This window comes from Monomorium pharaonis, chromosome 10, assembly GCF_013373865.1.
Source record: "Monomorium pharaonis isolate MP-MQ-018 chromosome 10, ASM1337386v2, whole genome shotgun sequence".
Lineage (NCBI taxonomy): Eukaryota > Metazoa > Arthropoda > Insecta > Hymenoptera > Formicidae > Monomorium > Monomorium pharaonis.
In genome coordinates this window covers 11,905,701-11,920,997 of record NC_050476.1, presented here as the reverse complement: position 1 = coordinate 11,920,997, position 15,297 = coordinate 11,905,701, and the positions used below count along the sequence as shown (strand labels likewise).

Here is a 15,297-nt window from a genome sequence, read left to right as displayed (position 1 = left end):
GTAAGTATTGTAGGCATAAGCCATGCAAAAATTGCGCAAATTTAAAATGTGTATGTCTTTTATGAGGATTTTGTTATGTGTGGAAAGTTTTAAACTTGTGCAGAGAACGAGAAGTGGTGCAAGGAGAAGGTCCTCACGCTCCCCACCCTTTTTATGCTTGCATTGTTTGAGATTCAAACAAATCGTCAATCTCAACAACTCTCGCTCGCGACGTGAGATCGGTTTGCGCACCATCATGCGTCGATACCCTGGACCTCACGTGGCCAGCGAGCGCTTGGAACGGGGCGGGTGAGCGATATCCTGAGCGAGAGCAAGGGATGGTGTGGTACCTCGCATGTTCCGTCAGTCTAAATCTGTCGATCTCCGTCGAAACACCCTATTGTAACGACGGGACCCTGACATAGTCTCAAATTTGAGAGCCGTCGGCTCTCCGCTTCCTTTACTATCGTCGCGTATCTCGCTCGGGAAATTGGTTTCCCGCTTCGCGTTCTCTCTCATTCGCCGTTCGGACAAGTGCAAGTGCGCGACGAATAATTTCGCGGCGTTATCCCGTCGGGATAACAGAGAAGCAAATCGATCTCCTTCCGACGCCGGCCCGCTGCTTTGAGATATCGTTCCGCGCCGTCGAGAGCGTCAACACAACGATCAATCTTTTTTGTTCCTGTTGCCGAACGACAATTCCCGTAGTGACGGCACGTTAAGTGTAATTATATTGTTTGGATGCATCGACGATTGTGGAGCGCTCGCGACCGTCCACCGCCTCGCGTGCAAGATTTCCGCCTCGATCGCGAGCAAGATTTCCGCTGCCGCGAGAGTCTCAGATACGAGTCTCAGCAAGATCTCCAATCCGCGATTCAGGCTGCGTGAGAGAGAGACGGAACAGAAGATTTCCGATCGTCTTTGCGCGACACGATACGTCGATCGCATTCCCGTATTTGGTGAAAATAAATGACTGATGTCGTTGATAATTATATCGCAATTTGAGTAACTTCGCTCCTCTCCTTCAGCGGATACTCATATCCGCGCTATCCACGGCGCACGCTCAACTCGTGAGCGAGTTCCGGTATTCCCGTCGGGACGATCGCGTCGCGATCGAGATCTCGAACATGCATAAATCATTATAACATTTCCATATTATTCTGCGCCATGAAGATAGGAGATGTCATAATTAATATAAATAATATATGTATTACATATAAAAATAGTGCGTATATTTATATGTTCTATTAAATGGTACGTTTTTTTTATATCCACGTGAATGCGATACATAACTGAGCGGTGCGCAAACAAACGGTGTCTAAGCAAACAATGTGTGAATAAACAGTGCAAGTAGTTGGTACTATGAGAGTTCTGACTACGGAGCTCTCCGAGGAGGGAGCGGGTTGCGGGGGGTACTTGTAGGCGCGGGAGGCATGACGTCATGCGGATCGGAGAACTCTCACGGCGCGGGCAATTGCTGACACAAGATTTTCGGGGTCCGCGACCGCCGCTGGAGAACATCTGAGCGGGAGAGGAGGGAATCGAAGTGAGAAGACGTGATACCGACTCGCCGGTGTCCAATATCCGTTTCACTCGCACTCGATACTAATGTCGTCTCTCCCTCGCGAATACCCATGCATCGCGCTTTCCTTCTCCTTTAAGAAGCGGCTATCCGCGTGCACGAAGCGCCGACATTTATTTTATTAGCGTGTCATTCATTTCTTTATATTATGTAAAGTGATGAAATTTAATTTTAAAAAAATTAATTTTGTACTGCAAATTTGCAAGAAAAACTATTAAAATTTATTTAACAACTCATACAATAACTGTTTTGTTTAATAACGATTTTTTTTAATAAGAAAGATTTTAATTATGTACAAATAATAATTTAAAAAGATAATTTTTATTTTAAGATAGATTCATTTAATGTTAATATAACTAACAATAAGTTAATTTTTTGTTCATTTAACATTTAACATAATTAAGTTTTATATGCTATTTACTTAATTTAGTTAAAAAATACATAAACTTACCAAATCCTGGTTATATTTATTTAAAAACTGAGAATTTTATCAAACTAATTTCAGACACACATGACAGAAATAATGAAATTTGTTTATTACAATTCAATTAAATAAATAATGATATAAGACAGAAACCGGGAAAATTTAAAATTTAAATATAAGCCTAATACCGATCAACAGCGGATCTTGATGTCGAATAATCTTCATGTGAATCCTCTAATCTCAAATAAACTACGCGCCGCATTTTTGTCGGGCTTAAAAATAGATATATAGATACGTTTATTCCGTGCTCCCTTCCGAAGTGACGGGGTGTTTTCATAAAGCCCATAAAACCCCTTACAATCACTTTACTTACTTTCTATACAATACAAAAAAATATTCCATCTGTACATACATAGATTCTCATTCCCCCTCGCGCCCTGGCTATTGTGCAGCCTCACATCTAATATCCCACCCTCCCCTCCACGTCCCTTACTATCCTCTCCTCTAATCCTCCTTTTTCCCTCGTCTCTCCCTCTCCCTACCCTCCTTTTAACTCTCCCCTTGGTATCGTTTTCCCTATTCCGTATTCCCCTCTCTTCATCTCACCCACTTTCTCTATCTCAACTCCACCTCCTCTCCTCCACCCATAACCCTCTATTCGAAACTTTCACGCTTTCACCCTTTGCCCTGTCCCTTTTTGCTGTCTCCAAAATCCTTTATCTTATCCTTCTCTCCTCCATCGTCAAATTGTCATTCACGCCATCCCTTCCCATGTCCCTTCCCCCCAGCCAAAATCTCCTCTCTGTCCTCCTCTGGATATCTCTGTTATCAGCACCCATCTTTCCCCTCTCCCTTCCTTTTCTTCATCCTATCCAATATTACCCTCCTCCTCAGCGTTTTCTCTATTATACCCTTTACAAACCATCTTCTCTCCTCCTCGTCCTTCTCTTCTACCCGTCTTCAAACTATGTTCCTCTCCCTCCTCTTCCTATCCTCTTCTTTCTTCCTTACCCTCTGCCTTTCCTTATGTGTAGCCCTCTCTTTCTCGTCTTGCCTGCTCTTCATCCTCTCCTCCATCTTCCTCCTTTGGTCAGGTCCATTCCTCCTTCCTTCAGCGATCCTTCAGCTCCTCCCTCTTCTCCTTCCTCCATTCTCTTCTTCCTTTCCTCTATCTTCTTCCAACCATTGCCACTCCTCTTTCTCAGTACCTCTCTCCATTCACCTTCCTTTCCTTCCTTCTCTCCCGTCCTCTGCATTCTCTTCTCTGCGATTCCTCTGTCTCCTTCTCCTCTGGTCTCCTCCTCCTGTCCTTTCCTCGTCTCTCTTCCTCCCACTTGCTCTCCTCCTCCGCTTCCACTTCTCTCTACCACTACTACTACTCCATCATCTCTCCTGCCTCCTTCATCTTTTATCTTCTCTTCTCAATTCATTCATTCTCCGCATTCCACTTCTCTGTCTCCTTCTCCGTATTCTCTCATCCTTTCCTCTACTTTCCTGTCCGTTCCTCTTCTGTCTCAGATTTTTCTCTTTTTCTTTTCCTTCTCCCCCCCCCTCCAGCAACCTCCTCTTTTTCTCTCCGTTCTTTCCATTTTCGCTTTTACTCCTTCCTCCTCCAGCTCTTCTACTCTCTCTGTCTCTTCTGGTCGCCTTCTACTTTCCGTCTTCTTACCTTTTTTTGAACTTTTCTCCTCCACCTCTTCTCCCTCCTCCTTCTCATTCATTTCTTGCTTCCCCCTTCCATTCTCCTCCTCGTCGTCATCTTCCTTTTCTTCTGTCTTCGTCCTCCTTCTTTCCCCGTGTTCGCCCTCCTCTTACCTCCTTTTCCTCGCGTCCTACCCTAAGTTCTTTTTGCACTTTCTTTTTCTCCATCAATCAATAACACAGGCACACAAAAAAAGTGGTTGGTCTAGCATATCAGACCAGTCTATCCTTATGTATTTTGACCCGTTGAATCTGAATCCAAGGTCAGAAGTGCTGAATTGGTTAATTTTTTCCTAACCTCAAAAAAAAACTTGTAAAAGCAGTTTGGGTTACAAATGTATAATTCAGAGCGTGCAAGCTTGCATAACCACATTATCCGGAGAAAATTTAATATGTATGACATGTCTAAGCTTCTGTGAATGAATAGCGTAGAAAATTCACTCCCGTTTTCTATAATATCTATTTTATTCTCGGAGGTTCTGTGCAATGGCTTTCTCTTACGTTTTTTCCCTTTTACAGAGACATCTCGTTTGATCGTCCAGCAGAAATCAACCATCGTGTTCATATCCCATTTGTCTTGATAACGATGCTCCATTTCCTTGATGTCCTGATGAAATCTTTCTCCCTGTTCTCACTATAATCACCTAGATTTTCTGGGAAATAGTCGATATGAAAATCCAAGAAATGTAACTTAAGATTCATTAAGCAACCTAGTTTTTTATAGTTTTCTACCAATTTCGTTACTTTTTCTCTGTAATTTTGACTTTTATGATTTCCTAGAAAATTTTCTGTGAAACTCAGCGGGAGCGTCCGAAATGGCCACGTTCGAAATGGCCACACTTAAATTTGACCACATTCGAAATAACCACGTTCGAAACGGCCACGTTCGAAATAGCCACATTCGTTTCTGGTGAAACAGGATTTTTTTCTTGGCCAAATACGGACGTTTTATCTTAATTGTGGCCATCAATTTATCCAGCAATGCAGCGTAATACTATCCGTCGATTGTTTTACCATTTGCAAGGTAATCGATAAGAATTATTCCACGGCTATCCCAAAAATCTGTCGCCATCACTTTTCCTGCAGAGAGAACGACTTTTGCCTTCTTCGGAGTTGGTTGATCCTTTGCAATCCACTGCAATGACTGTTGTTTGATCTCAGGCGTATGGTGATCCAGGTTTCATCGACAGTTATCATTCGCCGCAAAAAATTCCGCTGGATTTTTTTGATACAGCCTAAGACACTCGCGCGACATGTCTGCCCGTTCGTGCTTTTGGTCGATCGTCAACAAGCGCGGCACCCAGCGCGCGGATAATTTTCTCATATCCAAATCTTGATGTAAAATCTTGTGCACCCGTTCAGATATCCCACAAGCCTCAGCAATATCCTTAACAGTCAATCGACAATCTTTCATCAGTTTGATGCACTAAATCGACCATTTCGTCAGTTGTAGCGGTTTTCGGGCGCCCGGAACGTTCTTCGTCTAAAATGCTTGTACGACCACGTTTGTACTCGGCCACCCAATGTTTGACCGTTGTAAATGAAGGGAAGGTTTCACCGTATACAAAGTCTAACTCATTTTTTATTTCCTGAGTCTTTTTCCCTTTCAAATGAAGGAATTTTATCACTGCGCGATACTCAGTTTTCTCCATTATTGACAGACAATGTCAGCTGACAACTTTGGAAGAGTGCCATAGACAAAGTAATGATCAGAATGACTTAAAATTTTTACGGTTTACATATGTCAAGGCCATCTATCGGACGGCGAAAGAAATTTTTGTCTATATTATGTAATTATTTTATGTTGATGAAGCCGGAAACTTTTCAAATGGCCCACGTATTAATAACAGTATTAAATCCTTGTGATAGTCTTCAATCAAAGATTCGCTAATGATATGCAAATCATTGTATTTAACTATACTATTATAAAGAGTATAAAATATCATGAAACTTTTGATAAAACATTTTTTAATATAACTTATATTTTTAAAAATATATGCAAAAAATAAAATTCGTTATTTTCAAAGGGTTGTTTTACCTCTAAATCTCTAAACATTAAAATATGCTACCGAAAAAGAGGTCTAATTTTTTTATGTTTTTTATTGTAGATTTAAGTATATTATAAAGTCGACAACATATCTAAGGTTTATTAACATCGGTAAGGAACATTTTTTTGCAACTGCATATTTTAAAATTACGTCTGTAGCATTTCTGTTTTCTTTAACAGGTCATTTTGTTATTAAGTTTACTTTTTTTATAAACTTTGAGATATATGTTGAGAGTGAGTCCCAGATGCGCACAGTAATAAACGGACACAGCAGGCTAAGTGAAACGGACACAGACCAAATGTGCACAGACCAAATGCGCACGGACCAAATGCGCACGGACCAAATGCACACGGACCAAATGCGCACAGTCGCAAACTTATGTGGTGCAGAGAATGCTTTGTACACACACACACACACACACACGCGGGGGGGCGGTGCAAGGGGGGGCTTCGCCCCCCCCTCTTGCACCCACCTCGTCGGTAGAGGTGCCCGAAAAGTCGCAACCCATGTGGTAAGTTTGTTAGTTACTGTGTCCGTTTGGTCTGTGCGCATTTGGTCTGTGTCCGTTTCACTTAGTCTGCTGTGTCCGTTTATTACTGTGCGCATCTGGGATGCTCCCTATGTTGAGATGATAGGAATTATAAACTTTTATAGATTTACGTATAGGAATTATAAACTTTTTGATTTGTCAGATATTTACCTATTGTTTCGACAGATTTGTCATGTAATTTCCATAATATATCTCCATATTGATAATATTTTGACGAATTGTATTTGGGTGATATTTTGTTATACTCCATTTTCCATTTGTAATTTTTTATTTGTATTATTTTCCATATATCTTCATTATGTAATACCTAAACAAAAACCAATAATTGAAACCAACAGAGTAATATATTTAGAAGAGAAAAGGGAATTATAAACTATTTTATTTTATAATATAAATAAATTATAATATAAATTAATTAATTGCATGACATATACTGCTCGACAACTATTCGTTGCTAGGCTTACCCTCTCGCGGAGTAAAAAGGATGCAGACTTCTCTTGATTTAGCGACTATTTTGCAGCGATTAATAATTATGTCGATAAATATGCTAATTAACCGGTGCCAGCTGATGGCATCATAACTAGTTTTTACATTCCTCTTACCTCTTACCGAAAGGTAGCTAGGAACGAATCGTTGTTGTGCCCGACATGTACATTGTTGTCAGTAAATATTTGTTACCCAGTTATTGTTACCCATCAAGAGCCATGGTAGTGCCTCGCGCCAAGTGTACGCGCAGCGAGGCACCACCGCTGCCTCTTTTACGCGAGATGCCGTTGCGAGATTCCGTAGATTATCGGATCTCAATAACAGCTAAATCGATTAATTTTTTAATGGGCTTGTTACGTCCGGCAGACTCCACGATTTCCCTTCGTCAGAGAAACAAATAAGATTACAAAAGAAATTCCGTTTCAACGGTCTCCGATAATTTTTTATGTGTCTAGGATTAGGATACGGTCTGTTAGAAACGTGACGACAAACATGGATGGACGAAACGACTAAGTTGATAATTTCCTTTTGAATATCAAGAATAAAGTCTTTTTGAATATCGAGTTAACAAATAATAAATTTTGAACGTAAAAATACAAAAACAAACTCGGGTTCGAAACAAGGTTTCACGTTTTCTCATAAAAAATGAGCAAGAATCTAAACCTTAGCAAAAAATAAATAATCGTTTCCTCCATCTGCAAACCATAGCACGTCTAGCACAATAAAGATCTTTTAAACCCAAAGAAAAGATTATCTACGCGATAGGTCGGATCCCTTTGATAAAATTAAAGGAATGTTGGAGGAAACAGAGAAACTTTCGACTCCACGTATAATTAGTCAAAAAGGAAAAACTATTTCTCCAATAAGAAACCTTAGAATTCACCCACCACACAATCCTGAAAAAGTCCTACCAGTTAGAATATATGAACCAATTACATCTGGATCCTCCTTCTATAAGACTCTGTATATATAATACCAAATCTTGAAGAGAAGCAGTTAGATGGAACTGTTCCGATTGCGCACATAAGCGATTGGACACAGTAGTGTTTCTCGATTGCATACCATCCCGATCGGACACAGTCCCGATTGGACACGGACCCGATTGCACACGGACCCGATTGTGCACCGATCCGTTTGTACACGGACCCAATTGCGTACCGACCCGATTGCACATGGACCCGATGGCACATGGACCCGATTGCGCACCGACCTGTTTGCAAACGGACCCGATTACGCACCGACTCGTTTGCACACGGACCCGATTGCACATGATATAATTCCGCATTGTAGATAGTACATGAATTAACGACTTCGACGGGGTGGGTGGGGGGTGCGGGAGGGAGGGGGCGAAGCCCGCCTTGCATTCCCGTGTGTGTGTGTGTGTGTGTGTGTGTGTGTGTGTGTGTGCGCGCGCGCGCGCGCGCGCGCGCGCGTGTGTGTGTGTGTGTGTGTGTGTGCGCGCGCGCACAAAGCATTTTCTGCACTACATGGGTTTGCGACTGTGCGCATTTGGTCCGTGTGCATTTGGTCCGTGCGCATTTGGTCCGTGCGCATTTGGTCCGTGCGCATTTGGTCTGTGCGCATTTGGTCTGTGTGCATTTGGTCTGTGCGCATTTGGTCTGTGCGCATTTGATCTGTGTCCGTTTCACTCAGCCTGTTGTGTCCGTTTATTACTGTGCGCATCTAGGACTCACTCTAAAATATGTATAAAAAAGAAAAATACTTATAATAAATATTTTGTACGTATTTTTATGTCTGAGTTTGTCAGGTATAAAAAATTATGGTAAATATTTATGAAAATATTAATAATATTTACGCTGTTATAATCTAAAAATATAAAAGATATTTCGAGTTTACATAAATATTTTTCAGTACGTTTTAAAAATATATTTCATATATTGTTAATAATAATTTTTGTATTATTTCTAAATAGTTTATGAAAAATAATCATATAATTTTATAAAAATGTTTTTTTTAAATAAATTCGTAAAATATTTATAAAAATTTATGCTAAATTTTCTGTGCAATCTAGATTGTTTTTGCTTTATTCTGCGATGCGGAATCGTATCGTGTGCAATCGGGTCCGTGTGCAAACGGGTCGGTACGCAATCGGGTCGGTGTGCAATCGAGTTTGTGTGCAAACGGGTCGGTGCGCAATCGGGTTCGTGTGCAATCGAGTCTGTGTGCAAACAGGTCTTGTGCAATCGGGTCGGTGCGCAATCGGGTCCGTGTGCAAACGGGTCGGTGCGCAATCGGGTCGGTGTGCAATCGGGTCTGTGTCCAAACGGGACTGTGTCCAATCGGGAAATACTACTGTGTCCAATCGCTTATGTGCGCAATCGGGCCTCACTCCAGTTAAATAGTTAGTTAGTTACCAAACAGTTACCCAGCAGTTGGCGAGTGGTTAGTTACCCATTTAATTAGTGAGTCAGTTAGTTAGTAAAAGAAATAATCATGTAGAATCAGTGCGCGAATAAACTTTAGTGCCGTTCCATCCGGTCAAGAAATCTATTCGATTCTGACAGATTTGTTCGAGAACCAGTAATGAATAAATCCCACAATCACAATTCCTTTTTTTTATTTTTACGTTACTCATCTACTTTCCTCCTTAAGAATTTTTTAAGACACGCTCCTATTATTTATAAATAATTATCTCTTAAGATTTCTCGTCCCCCTTCTTTTTCCGAACTTCCGTTCGTGGATTTTGAGCCGACCGTTTGAGCATCCGATTGGGCGTCCCGGTTAGCGGATTCTGAGCCTATCGTTCGAGAGTCCGGCCAGGCGTCCCGGTTCGCGGATTCCGCCCCTATCGTTCGAGAGTCCGAGCAACAATTCACGGTTTCAAATTTCAATTTTCGAAAATCTGCACTTTCCTCATTTCCCCCCTCCCGAATTACTTAAAATATAATGTCACTCACAAGCAAAGAGTTGCCTATTAGTTTTACACTTCCAAAATTTATATTAATAACCCTAGTGTATTTTTAAACATTAATAACCCTTTGTTAAACTTTAAAACCTTTGTAAACTCAACCGAAATCTATGTTTATAACCCATTGCGTATTTGAAAACTCTAATAATAATCCTTTGCGTATTTTTAAAACTTTGTAAACTCTTGTGAAATTTATTTAGAACCATTCTTGTCAACAACTTAATCTTTGTAAACTCATAGCTAACAAATTATGTTAAATTTTGACTTCAGCGCTTATTTATATTCTTATAATAATAACATTTTGGAAAATTTCGAATAAATATTTTGTTATTTCTTTTTTTATTACATAAATTTCATCATTTATTTTAAGGGGTTACACCAACCTAGCGGGTAAAAAAAATCGATTATTTTTTTATTACATTTTCTTGAAGCTTCAAGTTTCGAGAATATATCCTGAAAGTTTTATGTTGATATCTGCAAAAGTGCCAGAATTACAGAGAGTTGAGTAAAACGGGATCGACCGTTCGAGTGCTCGAATTGAAGCAATATCAACATAAACCACCATTGGACGACGATGTGATTAAAGCCATTCGTCCAATATTTGAACAACTTTCTAGTGATAATTTACTGGAGAGATGCGTCGGTGGATTTACGCAAAACGTTAACGAAAGTTTGAACAATCTGATTTGGCGCATAGCGCCAAAAGTGCAGCACAGCGGTGCACACGTTGTGCACATTGTTGCCAATATTGTTGCATGCACATTTAATGAAGGTGCTGCCGCATATTTATTAATGATAATGAAAGAATTGTGCTGCATATTGCAAAAATCAAGACCGAGCGCGCCTCGATGTGGCCGAAGTACGAGCGCAGAAGGCGACGCGCGAAGGAAGGTTTGCTCGCCGTCAACAGAGGTCTTCACAAAGCGCTGCTACTATTGATGTGGAAAGAATCTCATATGGCCCCGGAATTGCTGACTTACAGCAATTCCAAGGCCATATGAGTGTAAAGTACAAAATTCGGCTGTTAACAATAGTAGAACTAAACTTGAAACTTTAAACACGTTTTTTTCGAAACATGGTTTTCAAAGACGGTGACCACGAAATCTCAAAAACTAATCGATGGATCGTTTTCAAATTTTTACACAATACTCTCAGAAACATTATTTTGTCGATGACGATCTATTTTTTTTAAATTGATCTTCATTAAAAATTAAAAAAATAAAAAAGTCGAAAATTTTTTGTTATTTTTAAATTTTAACTTCAACTCATTGCCATTTTGTAACAAACGATAAAATCGACAATCGGCGATCATCACCGACAAACCACTACTGTTAGTTTAAAAACACCATTTTGTTTTTTTGTTTCAGATGGATCGTTTAGACGGGACAGTGGTCACCGCAAAATGTGTTTTTCCAAACCTCGATATGTGCCGGCGGCCATATTTTTGCTTTCCGTCGCCATTGTTTAATAAAAAATTTTTTTTATATTGTCGAAACAAAAGTCAATAATCACAAAATTTCATTTAATTCCTACTACCCGTTTAGCAGAAATAAAATATCAAAATTAGGTCTGTTTTTCGACCGTCTAGATTGGTGTAACCCCTTAATTAATACCTCTCCCTGAAATATCCCGAACAAAGATAGCACTTAGTCCGATCCTGAGTTAAAGCGATTCAATTTGTTGACTCAAAACTTGGATCGACGCACGTCTCGAAAACGGGTTATAACGAGCTTACTGGCACGCTGACCCACACTTTTCAATCGCAAAATGTGTATTCAACTCGAGGCACTTACCCTCTCTTAATTTGTGTGCCTACGGAAATTTCACGTTCTGTTACATCCTTCCCTGTCTTACCTGTTCTCAATGAAATATCCTTCCTATCAAATAAATAGAGTTAAATACTATAAGGCTGGATGTAACAGGCTTAATTGATAGCTTGGATCCGATTTATATAATGAAAGTGTTTTTATTTTTCCGCTACGTGACTTACGAGCGAAGATATCGCGATTTAAAATTTCGCATCAAAAGTAAAGTATTTTAAGAAACGTTGTCGTCGCCCGGGGATTTATTGCTTTCCATATTTGGCTTTTAGAAGTTGACATGAGGAGTTACGTATCATGATTGGCGGTCGAGTCTGCGCCGTCCGCGTGTCGAGATAATGATTAATCCGCGGCGAGTTTCATGCATAGAAATATTGGTAATCCGGAAAGTCACGTCTTATTTTGCTAACAGATGTCGTTAGTTCATTTTTTTAAATAGAAGCGCCATTCGCTTCAACTTTACTTTATATACTATTTGAGGTGACACTTCTAACCAATACAATTAACAAAAGATTGTGCGATTTGACTGAGTTTTATAGATTTTACGGATTTGAAAATAGAGAAAAAAACCGTGGGTTTTCACTATATTTTGCTTTTTTATTTCCGCAAAGGCAAGAAGCTTGTGAGAAGTTGCGTGAAGTTTATGGTGACGATACTCCAACAGAACGTTAGTGCCAGCGCTGGTTCGCGAAATTCCGTTCTGGTGATTTTGATGTGAACGATGCTGCTCGCTCAGAAAGGCCAATGAGGGTGACGATGACGAAATAAAGGAATTGTTGAGTCTAACCCACGTTACACGATACGAGAGATTGCAGAGGCACTAAACATTGGTCAATGAACCGTTCATGTCTATTTAAAGAAGCTTGGATTCGTAAGCAAGCTCAATATTTGGGTTCCTCATGAGCTGAAGGAAATTCATTTGGTAAACCATTTGACTATCTGCGATTTGCTTCTTAAATGTAAAGAAAACGACCCTTTTCTGAAGCGTATGGTCACTGGGCGACGAGAAATGGATTGTTTACAATAACGTCAAGCGTAAGCGGTCTTGGGGCAAGCGCAGAGGACCACCTCAATCAATGTTCAAAGCGAACATTCACCAGAAGAAGATCATGCTGTCAGTGTAGTGAGATTTTAAAGGTATTGTGCATTTTGAGCTCTTACCAAGGAATCAAACAATTAATTCAGATGTGTACTGTCAGCAATTGGACAAATTGAACAATGCAATCATTGAAAAGCGTCCAGAACTCGTGAATCGTAAAAGCGTTGTGTTCCATCACGACAACGCGAGACCACACACTAGTTTGGTTACCCGCCAAAAGCTGTTGGAGCTTGGTTGGGATGTGTTGCCCCACCCACTATACTCGCCTGACCTTGCACCTTTAGACTATTATTTGTTTCGCTCCTTGCAGAACTCCTTGAATGGTAAAACATTCGATTCCGACGAGGCTATAAATTGGCACCTGGTATAGTTTTTCACTTCTAAAGAGAAGTCATTATACCAGAGCGGAATTGTGAAGCTTGTTGAAAGATGGCGAAAGGTCATCGAACACAATGCTAATACATTATTGATAGAATTGTCATCTTCATATAAATAAATCATCTTTGAAAAACATAGTAAAAATACGACATGACTTTCTGGATCAATATAAGAATAGAGCGCATGAGTTGTAGTATACATACTAGCACATAAGTGGTAGTATACACACTGCGATAGAGAGATAGAAAGAGGAGAGAGTGGTTCAATGACACAGTACAATTGGACACGTTACAATTGCACACCGTGCTATTGGAAACATAAAATTACACACTGTTCGATTGCACACGTTGCATTTGCGCACAGTCAAGCGGATCGCATCTAGATAAATTATGACTGTATGCTTCTTGGCCACAAGCGCATGGTCTGTCTAGCACAAGCTATGCGCGCGAATTTCAAATGTCTATATACGAGTACATATTTTTACGAGCATCACGTTTTGCGTGGAAAGTCCCAAACCAGGTGATGCAGAGAATGTTTTGCATACACACACTAATACACACACACACACTAACACACACACACACTAACACACACACACACATTGCAAACAAAGTAAAGTTCATATGTGTTTGTAAATTTCCAATACAATGTATGTACATGGGTTAGCGACTTGGATGGGGTGGGTGAGGGAGAGGGGCCGGAGGTCCTCCTTGCACCCCCCCCCATGTGTGTGTGTGTGTGTGTGTGTGTGTGTGTGTGTGTGTGTGTGTGTGTGTGTGTGTGTGTGTACCCAGTGAACAATATGTTGTCAAAAAGATCTCTAAAAGATATCCTGTTTCTGAAAATGATAACATAAATAGACTTCTAAAAGATAACAATGATGTCAGAATGTTAACCAATGCGCCGTTTTTTGAGAACAGAAAGATATCATGAAACTGATATCTAAAAGATTTCTTAAATCGGATATCTAAAAAATGTCTTAAATCGGATATCTAAAAGATTTCTTAAATCGGATACTTTTAAACTGCAACTAAAGATAAGAAAATAAAATAAAAATTTCATTTTTTAAAAATTATTTTTATCAACAGTACATACTACTAAATTTAGGACAAATTTGTATTAATTAATTAAATTTAAATTACTTTATTTTATTCTTACTTGCTGCTGGTGGGTTTTGAACCCGGGACCTTAGGATGACGAACCTTGTACTTTATCTGCTACGCCAATTTGACTCATCGATATGGGTAGTTAATATTGTCTACATATACCTAATGTATGTTATAAACTGACGCAATTATATTATTTTTTATAAAAGTAATTAAATTTTGCAAAGTATATTAAAAATAAATAGCATTAATTTATTTACTTATTAATTTCATTGTTAAATTTATCTTTTTCCATAACCTTAATAATTTGATGGAAATTGCGATCTATTTAGCTAATATATATTATAGAGCAAAACTAATATTAATCAATTGAATAGTATACATTTATTATTCTGTTTTTGTTCAGTACATGATAAATTTAGATTTTGTGAATTTTTTGTGCGCAGTAATTGCAGGCAAACCGTTATTTTTGAAAACATTTATCTTTATGATAATTTTTAAATAATACCAAATGGATCTCTCATTCAAGATATTATAATGTTATTTAATTTCTGAGTCAACTACGACGCGCATGGACGGCTCAAAAATCGGACAGCATTGTGATATCTTTTATGAGACATCAAACTGATATCATTTAGCTGATGTCATAAGGATAACATTTTCGAGAAACTTAAATAAGACTCTTCAATCAGATATCTGAAAGACCTTTTAGTGTTGTCTGATTTCTGTCAACTACGACGCGCACGGACGGCTCAAAAATCGGACAGCATTGTGATATCTTTTATGAGACATTAAGCTGATATCATTTAGCTGTCATAAGGATAACATTTTCAAGAAACTTAAATGAAACTCTTCAATGAGATATCTCAAAGACTTCTCTTAGTAGACTATGATAAATGTTACCATTTTGACATCATTTCCAAGATATCTAAATGTTTTTTTAAAAAAGTTCTCTTAAAGTTTTCATTCTGACAAACGTGTTGTCTGGGTACTTAGCCAGCAATTATTGGATAAGGAAGTGCATGGCTCAAATGCCGTATATAAACACATTGCGGAAAGAGAACGAGCGTGGTTTACTGTGTATCAATCAAGCGACGAATCCATGTCGCTCATCGTAACATTTTATCATACTTAATTATTTGCTGTAACGGGTTACGATACTTATAACGGGTTTATTGATTAATATTGGAAAAGT

At 39.2% G+C, this 15,297-nt stretch overlaps 1 protein-coding gene across 1 annotated transcript in view; it reads right to left on the bottom strand.

Moving 5' to 3' along the window:
* The window catches only part of LOC105838776 (tectonic-1), an 88,210-nt gene that overhangs the window by 37,115 nt on the left and 35,798 nt on the right, over positions 1-15,297 (bottom strand). Inside the window, exon 3 of the mRNA XM_028190492.2 lies at positions 6,435-6,591. Coding sequence (XP_028046293.1) covers positions 6,435-6,591 — 157 coding nt within the window. The remainder of the gene's footprint in view (positions 1-6,434; positions 6,592-15,297) is intronic.